At 47.7% G+C, this 13,349-nt stretch overlaps 1 protein-coding gene across 1 annotated transcript in view; it reads right to left on the reverse strand.

Moving 5' to 3' along the window:
* SOS2 (SOS Ras/Rho guanine nucleotide exchange factor 2) overlaps nucleotides 1-13,349 on the reverse strand; it is a 65,174-nt gene that overhangs the window by 2,087 nt on the left and 49,738 nt on the right. Inside the window, exons 14-22 of the mRNA XM_054067168.1 lie at nucleotides 12,826-13,045; nucleotides 11,767-11,886; nucleotides 10,056-10,218; nucleotides 8,054-8,171; nucleotides 7,091-7,263; nucleotides 5,214-5,330; nucleotides 2,400-2,661; nucleotides 1,073-1,114; nucleotides 199-308 (exon numbers count right to left, since the gene is read on the reverse strand). Coding sequence (XP_053923143.1) covers nucleotides 199-308; nucleotides 1,073-1,114; nucleotides 2,400-2,661; nucleotides 5,214-5,330; nucleotides 7,091-7,263; nucleotides 8,054-8,171; nucleotides 10,056-10,218; nucleotides 11,767-11,886; nucleotides 12,826-13,045 — 1,325 coding nt within the window. The remainder of the gene's footprint in view (nucleotides 1-198; nucleotides 309-1,072; nucleotides 1,115-2,399; nucleotides 2,662-5,213; nucleotides 5,331-7,090; nucleotides 7,264-8,053; nucleotides 8,172-10,055; nucleotides 10,219-11,766; nucleotides 11,887-12,825; nucleotides 13,046-13,349) is intronic.

Raw genomic sequence — 13,349 nt, forward strand, 5'->3', positions numbered from 1 at the left:
CCTGGCCTAGCCAAGCCTTCCATCTGAACGTGACCACCGTGTTCCTAGAGGAGCTACCACAGTTTGGACATGGGGAACACAAACTTTAAAAAGAGCAATGGCAGCACAGCGTTTGAAAGTCTTTTAAGCCCCAAAAGTCTTGCTTGGCTGGTTGCTTCCTGATTTATTAGCAAAGTTATTCGGTACAGACAGAAATACCTTTGTGTTAGAAGCATCCTGATCCATCTTTTTTCGTGGAGGAAGCGGAGGAGGGTTCTGAGGCTCATCACTCAGTTTCGGAAAGCTACCCCATGAGCTGAAGAAAGTCTCTGGAGAGAGAGAAGAAGGTATCTTACTGCTTGTGCAACACCTGAGCAACACACACCAGAACATTAAGCCAAACCAAAAAGAACCCAAATACACAGATCTTTGTGCTCCACAGCAATGCGAGCCACTAACTTCAGCTGTACGGAATTCCCATCCATTTCTTTAATCAGATGTTAACTCATGTTAACTCAGACATTCCTAGTTTTTCCTTTTTACAGGGGGGAAAAAGATCTTTGAAGTTAAGAGAGGAAACCTCCTCCCTGACCTATGTTTGGGAGTTTTTTCACACCTTTACTTTAGAAATTTTAATCATGTTATGAAAAAAGTATAAGTGCCTGTGTAATCAGGGAGTAAAAAGAGAAGCTGAAAACATGGATGAATACAGGGTATCCCTCCCAGCTGTGGTATAAAAAGTCCTTCTTTTCCGATGCCAGAACAATTATTTTCACTAAGTAGTGATAGGAAATTATCAGGTTGTTTCATTTGTAGCTTTATTCAGGGAAAATAATCATCAAGGACACTCAAAATAGAAGCAAAATCATGCTGGAGCCTGGGGGAATAAACCAAATCAAACCCAAACTGGACAGATTTTAGGCTTTACAGACTTCTTTACTGGGCACGATCCCTGTACACAAAATTCTCTCAGAACTCTAATGAACGCAATGGCATTTTCATCCCAGATTTCACATTTTAAGTCCTATTCAGCCCTCCCAAAGCCAGGCAACGCAGGGTTAAATGAAACGTTTGATAGAGTTACGGTACTCACTCGACTGCGGCAAACTGACAGGAGCGAAGATGCTGTTGTTACCTGTTAAAGGAAAAAATCAATTAAAGACTTTCCAAGCAGAACAACTGCACTACGGTGCACAATTTCTGCTTCCGAATGACCTCAAAGGTGCCCACAACCCTCAGGTTTATCCACTGCTAAAAGGAATTAAACTTTCCTGTTGTCAAATACTACCGCTGCATTAGAGATTTGAAGTCATGCTGGGAATTACACTTTGTTATTCTACTCCCTTCTGGCACTGCCATGTTGTTGTTCGCTTTCCCTGCAGCCCAAACATTCCCAAGCATTCTCATATTAGAATTGTCACTTTTGCTCCCACCAAGTTTAAGCCACTCACCAACCTGCAGCCCCTCCAAACGGAGCTGAGACCTGCAAAGCGCTGCTTTCAAGACTCAAGAGCTGCTCGCAGCTACGCGCAGATCTTGGGGGCGTTCCCAGTGCATCTGAGCTAAAAGAGTCATTTTCTCAATCAAGTGAGCGCCCTGACCATCCCTGCTTCTGGTTCACATCTCGACATGTACAGATGGGATTCCCCTCCCAGGAAACTAAAGCGGAATCCCTAGAGCGTGTTCAGTCTGCAGGACTGCTCCGGAACACGCACCGGTGTGGGCGCCAGGCCCAAAGAACAGCCTCTCTCCACGGATGTGCCATAGCCCTGGCACCGTGACAGATTCCCTTAGCTCCCGCAGGCACAAAGACTGGAAACATCACTTCACAGAATCACAGAATGACCTGAGTAGGAAGGGACCCATAAGGCTCATCGAGTCCAACTCCTGTTCCTACACAGGACACCCCAACATCCACACCGTGGGTCTAACGGCATTGCCCAAACGCTTCCGGAATATTGTCAGGCCATGACTGCTTCCCTGGGAGCTGTTCCAGGGCTCCACCACCCTCTGGGGGAAGAACCTTCTCCTGATGCCCAACCTAACCCTCTCCAGTACATCTTCCTGCCATCCTTCGGGTCCTGTCATTGGTCATCAGAGAGCTCAGCGCCTGCTCCTCCTCCTCCCCTTGTGAGGAAGTTGTAGAGCGTGATGAGGTACTCCCTCAGTCTCCTCCAGGCTGAACAGATCAAGCAATGTCAGCTGCTTCTCACAGGCCTTCTCCTCCAGGCCCTTCTTCTCCAGCCCCCTTTGTTATTTCACTCCTTACATCCAGGATTCCCAAATCCCAGCACACACAACACTGACACGGGGATTTCAATCCACACCTCAGTTTTACAGCTTTGCTGGCCTACGCACCAACACAGTTTGGAAGCCCGAGGGATAGTAACAACAATTATTAAAACCTATTGCACATTTACCGTAAGAGCTGTTGAGATCAATGTCTAAAAACACACTGAACTCCGAGGAAGCAGACACCGGTGGCGTAGATGGCGTGTTTGGAGACGTTGGTGCCGATACTGTTGATTCATGCTCTACCTCGGTGATTCGACTGAAACTTATCTTACTTGGTTCCTTTTCAAGTGGCAGCGGGTGGCTTCTCAAGGTGCCGGAGGTGGAGCCGTGCCTGCCGGTATTGGGCCTTATCCCGGGAGATTTCAGGGGGTAGGTTGTTTTTCTAGGCTGGAGAAAGGAAAGCTGCTTAGTACTGCTGACATTTCCAGAGCAGAACTGCCAAAGCTCTGTGAGATGCTTTAAAAGTACTTATGAAGCACACCTGCCAAAACAGGACAGCTTTGAGGTACAGCCCGTTGTTACCCACAGAGCAGGAATTTACTGATTAGTTATGAAACATGGAAGGGTTTGGGTTGGAAGGGATCTCAAAGCCCACCCAGTTCCACCCCCTGCCACGGGCAGGGACACCTCCCGCTGGATCAGGGGCTCCAAGCCCCATCCAACCTGGCCTGGAACCCCTCCAGGGATGGGGCAGCAGTGTGAAGAATTTCTTCCTAATTTCTAATCTAAATCCCCCCCTTCCGATTTAAAGCCATTCCCCCATGTCCTATCACTCCAGGCCCTTGGAAAAAGCCCCTCCCCAGCTTCCCTGGAGCCCCTTTCCGTAGTGGAAGCTGCTCTAAGGTCTCCCCAGAGCCTTTTCTTCTCCAGACTGAACAACCCCAACTCCTTCAGCCTGTCCTCAGAGCAGAGGTGCTCCAGCCCTCAGATCATCTCCGTGGCTTCCTCTGGACCTATTCCAACAGCTCTTTATCCTTCTTATGCTAAGGATTCCAGAACTGGACACAGGGCTCCAGGTGAGGTCTCCCCAGAGCAAAGCAGAGGTGCAGAATCCCCTCCCTCCCTGCTGGTGCCACTGCTTTGGATGCAGCCCAGAACACGGTTGGATTCTGGGCTGTGAGTGCACATTCCCGGCTCGTGTTGGAGAAGAGTGAGTCACTTCACGTGTCCCCTCGGCCTGCAGAAGAGCCTCCTAACAGCACCCTAAGACACGCTCTGCGCTTGTTCCGCAGGTCACCAGGCCCCTCCACGCATCCCAGACCAAGGACATGCTCAGACGCACGCTGTCTGTGTCCTCTGGGTTAGTCAGGATGGAATTCCTACGCACGCATCACTGGTGTGAAGGCAACAAGCCTCACTCGGCCTGGATGGAACAGCACAGGTCACAGCCAGCGCTCTGGAGATGAATTATGTTCCCATCTTGTGGTGGCGTGTGCGACTCCACCACAGTACTGTACCCAGAACCGCACCTCCCTGAATCATAGAGTCATTAGGTTGGAAAAGACCTTTGAGATCATTGAGTCCATTAGTCAAACAGTTCCCTGAGCACCTCATCTCCCTGCCTTTTAAACCCCTCCAGGGATGGGGTCTCCACCACCTCCCTGGGCAACGTCCGCAAACTCTTTCTGCGAAGAAATTTCTCATAATATCCAATCTAAACTTCCACCGACTCAGCTTAAGGCTGCAATTCCAATGGGAATGCCTGTTTGGGAAGGAAGAATTGTAAAGCAGTCATGCCCAGATGACTGGAATTGGCAGCGTGGGCATCTATTTCTGGTAAATACGCGAAGGAAATCACTGCAGGCAGTGTTTTTGCAACAGCAATTTCTGTCCTTCCCTTGCCATACTTGCAACAACATCTCGCTCGTTCCTCTAAAAGAAGATTGCTCAAATGATTTATAGCTCTCCCAAAATTAGAGAAGTCTCCAGCTACTCAGAAGTACAATTACAACGTATGAAACCCCAAGCATTCTAGAGTGCAATCATCCTAGTTAAAAAAGAGCTCTTGGCCCCAGCAGCTGTAGCCTTAAAAATAAAATTGCTTTTCCTTTCAATACAGCTACATTTTGTTCAGCAAGAAGGCTGCACCTTATCAGGTCTGTGGTTGTACCTCAACTTCTGCTACACGGCAGAACATTCAGAAAAACAGAAGTTAACTTCTAATTAAGAAAATGTAACGCGTCCAGTATGCAAAAAAATCCATACGTCAATTAATATTACTGTATCACAGAAACACGGAATAGTCTGGGTTGGAAGGAACCTCAAAGCTCATCCAGTTCCACCCCCTGCCATGGGCAGGGACACCTCCCACTGGATGAGGGGCTCCAAGCCCCATCCAACCTGGCCTGGAACCCCTCCAGGGATGGGGCAGCCACCACTGCTCTGGGCAACCTGGGCCAGGGCCTCCCCACACTCATTGTAAAGAATTTCTTCCCAACGTCCAATCTAAATCTTCCCCTTCCAATTTAAAGCCATTCCTCCTCGTTCCTATCACTCCAGGCCTTTGGAAAAAGCCCCTCCCCAGCTTTCCTGGAGCCCCTTTCAGCCCTGGAAGCTGCTCTAAGGTCTCCCCGGAGCCTTCTCTTCTCCAGGCTGAACACCCCCAACTCTCTCAGCCCGTCCTTGTGCAGGAGGTGCTCCAGCCCTCGGATCATCTATTGTGAAACGAAAAATGTTACCACATATTCTATCAAATTACCATATGCTACGAAACCCCAAATTTAAAATGTATTATTTTAGATTTCGGAAGAAAAAATGTTCATTCTAAAATAAGCCAAATATATTCCAGTAGTAACAAACACCTGAAATAAAAGTACTTTAAATTCATCTCACAATACATATTTCTAAAGGAAATACACATGGCTTCTTGCGTTAACTATACATTCCTTTTCATAGCGGCTAGTGGGTTTTAGTTCTTTAATTTGCAGGACAAGACTTACAAATCTAGGTGGTTGCTTGCAGTTTCGAGGTTCAATTTCTAATGATTTGTTGAACAGATAATCTGTAAATTCTTTTTCTGGTATTTTCCCCATAGGGTTGAGATTTTCGAAGAATTTCTAAATGAAACAAGCATCAATAATAGTTGAAAAATAAGAATATACAGCACATTTTAATGAAATGCATGTAATTCACTGATTTAAAAAAACAGCTTTTCACCATCATGAGACTTATTTCCAGGTAAAAGAGAGTAAAACGTGCCCTGAAATAAATACAAAACAACCCAACGAGAGAAATAATCACGGTCATGGTGAGTTTGCAGATATGAAGGAATGACCTTGCTCTAAGTAACAAGGTAGGGTAAATGAAGGCTTCTGTTAATTGTGTCTAATATTCCTGAGTAAGGAATCACGCACAGCACGGCCGTGTTGAGGACCACTCCGTACCCGTGCCGTAACGTGGCAGGTCTGGGAAGGAGCACGGACAGCACAGCAGGGGAGGCAAAGGTTGGGCTCATCCCATTATTCAGAGGTGCTCTGGATGCGACTGATGAAGCGGAAATCACAGCGAGGGTCCGAGGCCAAAAGCAGGCGGTGGGGGACCAGGATAGGGAGAAAAGCACGGCCAGGAGAGGGCTGGCACCACAGGACAGGGCTCCTGAACACCAGGCAGCCCTGCAGGAGCTGCTGCCGCTGGATTTACAGTGCTTCCCAGCTGTCCTTCCTGTCAGCACAAATGCTGCCACCCCTCGAACTGCTGCTGCTTGGCCTAAGGATCCTGCAAACCTCCCCAACCCTCCCCAGCCCCGTGGTGTGGTTTGAGCTAAACCAGAATTAGTTTTCTGATGTCAGCTCAGTCTCGTCTACAGAACTTTGTTTTCTGAAAGTGAATTGCATGTGTTTCAGATGGTTTCTCTCCAGCGGTGATGACACGGGCCCTAGGACGCGGAGAGGCCACTGCTTGTGCTTGGTCCTAGAGAAACCAAAGCCACCCTCGAGCTGGTGGAAAAGGTCACACCTGCAGGGAGGGGCGGACAGAAGAGGTGACCCCAACTGACAGATGATTCCATCCCATAGACATCACACTCAGTAGAAAACAGAGATCACAAGGGTCTCTTTCTCTTCTGTGATGGCCAATGTCCAGCGAGGACCTCGTCTGTCTGTTTGCCCCTGATGTGGATCCGTGTGTTCCTGAACCCAGGTCCTGAGCCCAGCTCCCTCCCAGCCTCGGAGCCTTCTCCTCGTGTCTGCTATGCAGCGTTGGTGGGGACATAACAGTCATCAAGGGGTGGGAGGAGTATTACTTCACATATTTGTATAGATTTTATTACTTTCTAATTACTTTCATCATCATCGTTATTATTATTCCATTAAAGCTGCAGTTTTAGTTTCCAATCTGCAGGTCTTTTCCCTCTCCTTTTCCTTTCCCTGGTGGTTGCGGGAAGGGATTTGGGAGCCCAATTGCTCAGTTTTAGCTGCCAATATTGGCCAGGCCGGGGCGAAGCTGTGACACCACATCCGCAGCAATTAAACACGCAGTGCCAGTAACATTGTAAACAGCAGCATTGTTGCCCATTTGATTTTTCGTGTAAGGAACATTGCTTCTCCTGCCTGTTCCCGTTCCCTAGCTGAGACAGTGTCCACCCAGCTGGTTTTGACAAGGTTACCTTTATCCATGCGCTTAGGAAGCACGGCTGGGTAAAGCCAGGCTTTTCCATCACTATTCCTTTCAAATAAAACACCTACCCATCTCCTGGCTCACTGTTCTCTCAGCATGGAGGTGATGGTTGCTGTTCACACGTGTCAGGATAATTCTTTGCTGTGTACATTTCTCTTCCCTCTTCCACCCCCCCCAAAAAAGGCATTTAATGTTTGGTTACCCGAATTTCCGGCTCTATCCGTAAACAGTAAGGCTGGTTCTGATACTGCTGGATTTCTCCTGTAATTTCAGCCACTTTCCTCCTCTTACTGAAGTTAATTAATTCTTTCCCTTGTCTTTTAAGAAAGTCAGGGTTCCCTTCTTCTGTCTTCAAAATATTTGTTAGGTATATTCCTGAGAAAGAGAGAAGGGGTTTTTAAAGTTCATTTTCATTCCAAGCCCTGATTTCATCCTTTCTAATGAATGATAAAACAGTCTGGGCACGGGCAGACCATTCTCTTTATCGCTTCAGCAGTTGATTAGCTGCTAAAAATGAATCACCTCTGCATTTTACATGGGAACAACACATATTATTGAAATAAGATGTTCTCTCACAGAATCATAGAGTGGTTTAGGTTGGAAGGGACCTCAAAGCCCATCCAGTCCCACCCCTGCCATGGGCAGGGACACCTCCCGCTGGATCAGGGGCTCCAAGCCCCATCCAACCTGGCCTGGAACCCCTCCAGGGATGGGGCAGCCACCACTGCTCTGGGCACCCTGGGCCAGGGCCTCCCCACCCTCACAGGAAAAGATTTCTTCCTAAGATCTCATTTCAACCTTCCCTCTTTCAGCTTCAAACCCTTTGTCCTAGCGCAGGAGGCCTTACACCTTCACATGAGATCCTGTTTAGAAGAACCCCCTTCAGTTCTTTGCCACACTGGATCACTAATATGGAGGCAGTGTTAAACGAAGTAAGGAAACATTCACACCAATACAATTCCAGCCATCTGTGTACTAAACTAGAAACCTAAATTTTATATAAAAGACACTAAATTTAAAACAGTACAAATGAGTGAAGTCAAAGCCACGCGTCACAGTTAAGAAGTTTCAGAGCTAAACCCAACGCCACACACTTTAAGCCCTATGAACACATCTCCACCGAAGCCCGACACCGCACCCGACGCCAGCCTGCCCTGGCACTCACCAAAGAAAGGCACGCAGGGTGGATTGATCGACTTGAGCTTAGCCAGGTACTTCTTAAAATGATCTTGACTTAATTCCACTGCTTCATCCAAAACCCTTTTTTTCCTTTCCTGTAGTGCCTGAATCGTCAAACAGAAAAAAAGAAGGATGCAAAGCTGCTAAGAGCATGGTTAGCAAAGCCAAGGCGGTTCTCCAACTCTCCAAGTGAAACTGGGGGCTGAAATGCAGGTTTGAAAGCAGCTCTTTTGTAAAGGGTTTGCGGCAACGAAGTCGTGAATCACGAGGCTGCTGCAAACAGAGCATTATGCTGTCTATCAACTCACAAGCATAACCCTGGTCTTTATATTTAATGAAGATTAAACATTTAGTTTTCAATTTAACTTAAAGGCCTCAAACGGCCTTTTGAAGACACTCGCAACTCAAAAGGTTTTATTCATGCTTCTTTCTCTGTTTTAGTCAAGGGTAGCTTTGCTGCCAAACCTTAGGCATTGCTCTTCCTCGCCAAGCGAAAAAGGGAATTGCTACTCGTGTAGCAGCCTTTCTTCCTACTGAACATCTAAAGCGATGCAGCAGGGGTTTGTTTCTGCCTCCGGTTTTCCAAGACTCTCTCCTAGAATCATAGAATAGTTTGGGTTGGAAGGGACCTTTAATCATCATCCAGTTCCAACCCTCCCTGCCCATGACAGCTCCCACCGGATCAGGCTGCCCAAGGCCCATCCAACCTGGCCCTGAACACCTCCAGGGATGGGGCAGCCACAGCTTCCCTGGGCAACCTGGGCCAGGGCCTTCCCACTCTCATCGTGAAGAAATTCCTCAAGTCCAGTCTAAATCTGCCCCTCTCCAGTTTATACCCATTGCCCCTCATCCTATCCCCACAAGCCTTTGTAAAGATCCCCTCCCCAGCTTTCTTGTAGGCCCCCTTTCAGTACTGGAAGCTGCTCCAAGGTCTCCTCAGATCCTTCTCCAGGCTGAAAAACCCCAACTCTCTCAACCTCTCCTCATACAGGAGGTGCTCTAACAGAAGTTGTTGTGGTCAACTGAAACCCACATTACAGCTGTCCCCTCCCCATGCCCTTCTACTCCCACGTCAGAAACACTGCTGTTACAGTGTTCTAATCTCAAGTTCTCCACACTGGGATCCTCCTCTCTCATACTCATAAAATGCTGGGCTGAAGCATCAGGTTCATTTCAGAAAGGTTAACAAACAATGGAATGGCCACGGCGTTTCCCCTTTTGAGGCTGAAGACACGTGACAAAGAACATCTGCTGAAAAGCTCTGCTTCCTGTTACAAAACCCTCAGAGATTCCCAGCCCACCTTGAATGTTTCCTCATAAAGAACTTTGAACATTTCACACTTGTTTTCTTCCATGGAAGCAACGGCAATAGAATTATAGAATCATGGAATGGTTTCAGTTCGAAGGGACCTCAAAGCCCACCCAGTTCCACCCCCTGCCATGGGCAGGGACACCTCCCACTGGATCAGGGGCTCCAAGCCCCATCCAACCTGGCCTGGAACCCCTCCAGGGATGGGGCAGCCACCACTGCTCTGGGCAACCTGGGCCAGGGCCTCATCACTCTCATCCTGAAAAATTTCTTCCCAATGCTCAATCTAAATCTTCCCCTTTCCAACTTAAAGCCATTCCCCCTTGTCCTGTCACCCCAGGTCTTTTCAGAAAGTCCCTCCTCAACTTTCCTGGAGCTCCTTTCAGTACTGGAAGCTGCTACAAGGTCTCCCTGGAGTCTTCTCCAGGCTGAACAACCCCAACTCTCTCAGCCTGTCCTCATATGGGAGCTTCTCCAGCCCTTGGATCATCTTCGTGGCCTCCTCTGGATGCACCCCAACAGCTCCATGTCCATACTGTGCTGAGGACTCCAGAACCGGACACATGCCTCCAGGTGGGGTCTCACAAGACAGGACACTATGGACTTCACTTCAGAAGTGTGTGAGATACATTTCTGGGCTTTGATTATTCAGTTTTGAAGAGCAATGCCCAAATCATACCTCAAATGTGTGATCAAGTCTGTACACAGACACGGAGTTCATGGCACTGACGATCTCCAAAACACCATTGAAATTATTCAGATCCTGGAAAACCTGCAGGATTTCTATAATCCTACTCAGCACAGCCACGCGCTCTTCAAAGTTCTCAGTTTCCACGATGCACCTAATCAAAAGAGAATCACAGAATGAACTGAGTTGGAGGACACCCACAAAGATCATCAAGTCCAACTCCTACCCCTGCATAGGACAACCCCAAAATTTACACCTTGTGTAAAACGACTGATAAATGAAACCTGACATTTTTCCAGCTACTGAATCAAAATTCTCCAAGTAAAAGTACATCCAGTATGGACATTCTGGCTCGCTCTCAAGAATCCCAAGCCCAAACTGATGTAATCACACCTTACATATGTTCGAGTTGGAAAGCCAAGAAATGTTTTGGCACATACTGTAAAACAACAAGGTGACGCCCAAGCAAGATCCAGGCTAAGCAGGGTGAACCTGACAGAATCATAGAATAGTTTGGGTTAGAAGGGACACTAAAGATCATCCAGTTCCAACCCCCTGCCATGGGCAGGGACACCTCCCACTGGATCAGGCTGCCCAAGGCCCATCCAACCTGGCCTTGAACACCTCCAGGGATGGGGCAGCCACAACCTCCCTGGGCAACCTGGGCCAGGGCCTCCCCACTCTCATGGTGAAGAAATTCTTCCTTATCTCAAGCCTAAATCTGCTCCTCTCCAGTTTATATCCGTTCCCCCTCGTCCTGTCACTCCAAGCCTTTGTGAACAGCCCCTCTCCAGCTTTCTTGTAGCCCCTTCAGGTGCTGGAAGGTCGCTATAAGGTCTCCTCAGAGCGTGCAGTTCTCCAGGCTGAACAACCCCAACTCTCTCAGGCTGTCCTTGTATGGGAGGTGCTCCAGCCTTCGGAACATCTTTGTAGCCTCCTCTGGACCCATTCCAACAGCTCCATCTCCTTCTTATGTGGAGGATTCCAGAACTGGACCCAGTATTCCAGATGAGGGCTCACAAGGGAGGAACAGAGGGGAAGAATCACTTCTCTTGCCCTGCTGGCCATGCTGCTTTGGATGCAGCCCAGGACACGGTTGGTTTCTGGGCTGCAAGCGCACATTCCCGGCTCATGTCAAGCTTCTCACCCCCCAACACCCCAAGTCCTTCTCCTCCGGGCTGCTCTCAGCCATATCATCCCCCATCCTGTCCTGAAATTGGGGGGTGCCCTGACCCAAGTGTAGGACCTTGGACTTGGCCTTGTTGAACCTCACAAGGTTCTCATGCCACGGTATCCACACAAACACAAGCTGCTACACCCTTCCGACCGCTACGTGGCCATCTCCTCAGAGGTGCTCATCGTCTCACAAGAGAAGGGAGAGAGACTATGAGGAGATGCTTGCACAGAAGATGTAGAAAAGCGGTGCTGAGTCCTGCGTTGTCTTCAGCACCTTTTGATGAACAGTGGAAATATAAGAAGGGTCCACGCTGACCAGGGGGAGGACATGACTGGAAAGCGGACATGTTCCAGCCTCAGGAAGAGGGAGCACATGCGATCGGCATGGAGTGCACCGAACTCCAGAATCGCTGGGACTCTACAGGCACCCCAACGTTCAAGGGAACAGAATTCAAACAGCAGAGAAGCGTTTCTCTCTGAATTCCATCACAGCCGACACCACTGTGCTGTCCCCACCGGTACTTACTTTTCAAACCAGAGAGTAAGGTTTGTGGTGTGACGAATCATCTTCAATAGGTTCGGGGAGTTAATTTCCTTATCTTCTTTAGTCCACACGCTCCCGACGAGTTCAGAAGGCTGCACGGCCCTGATAACAACACGGCAAGATGCACAAGAATGCTCAACACAAATAATAACGTATGTTCTGTGTTTGCATTTAAAGATCATTTCTTCCTTTAATCACGACTTGATAATTCACAAATCCAATCCAATCCACTGCAAAATAGCTACTTCAAGTAACTTTTTGACGAGTATTTGGTTATAGAAAGAAAAACATTTTTATCTTAATAGAAATTGGCATTTCTGAATAAGCGTTTTCAGATAAGAAAATTACAAAAGGCTAAGTTCAATTTCCTGAAAGCAGAAGAAAGCATCTTAAAGACAGTTCCAATTTGTTTCAAATCAAGAAGGTGAAGTAGTTTGAGCAACCTGCTGGAAGAGCGGCCCACTTCTACAGAAGCCTGAGGCCGTTGATGCGTGAAACAATGCTTCTTCTTTAGATTTTGTCAGACCTTATGGAATTTCCACCCAGTGAAACCCAGCTCTCCCATCAAGGCTGGTGCTTTTTATCACAACAACAACGCCAGGGAACAGTGTGGTACTTATGGTACGGACAGAAACCTCTCCAGAACTAGATGAGAGGACCTTGACGTACCAGTGCTAGGATTGTATGTGAGTAACCTTTGCTATGCAGCTATAAGGGGAGGGAGCAGAGACAAACACGTTGTCTTTCTAGGATGCAAGAAGCATTTCTTATTAATGGAACACTAAGTTCGCTTTAAGGAGGCAATACACGTCACTATTACCAACTCTAACATCTTGGTGCCCTTCCTGTACTTATTTATGTTGTCAGAAGTCTGATAGGGAAATAAAACCCCTTCCCCCCTCCCAAATCTATTCTGATATCAATCAGATGACAAGGAAATCTCTTTCCATAAACTCTGCAAGTCACAGGGATGTAAATCGGACTGATTCTAGAAATTAGGACTGACGTTCTCAAAGAGAAGCTTCTTGGTTCCATCCCTACCTGTAAAGGTCAGACTCGAGCAGCGTCAGCTGTCGAGCGATCTCTATGGGATGCAGAGTCATGAGGTCCAGCGCTTCGCTGTGGCCAACGCGCCAGATGTGCCACTCGATAGGGGGAGGAGGGCTCTCAAAGGTGATGTTGTGACTAATCCCGTTCGCTTGAGCTTTCTTCCTCTTGATGATTTTAGCAATTGATTCCACCCACTTCTTCATGGATTTTCCTGCAAAGCAGAAGCCATTAAAAAATCCTTCTTTTTTAAAACCATCTTAAATGATTTTTGATCATTAAGTAAAAACAGTATCCCTCGAAATAGTACATGCTCTCCACATTCTGCATTTCTACACGCAGATCAATTAGGTTTACAGTTCTCTATTTCTTTTCTTACAGGTTCTTGCACCCATACCAGCTGGCAGATACAGACACATGAATGAATTTTTGGGTGCCTAGTTGTGTTTAACCCCTTTTACTGACAGGTTTGGAGTGGAAAAAAGTGATTCTATATAGGCTGCGGTTCAGTCTTCTCC

Source organism: Cuculus canorus, chromosome 5, assembly GCF_017976375.1.
Source record: "Cuculus canorus isolate bCucCan1 chromosome 5, bCucCan1.pri, whole genome shotgun sequence".
NCBI lineage: Eukaryota > Metazoa > Chordata > Aves > Cuculiformes > Cuculidae > Cuculus > Cuculus canorus.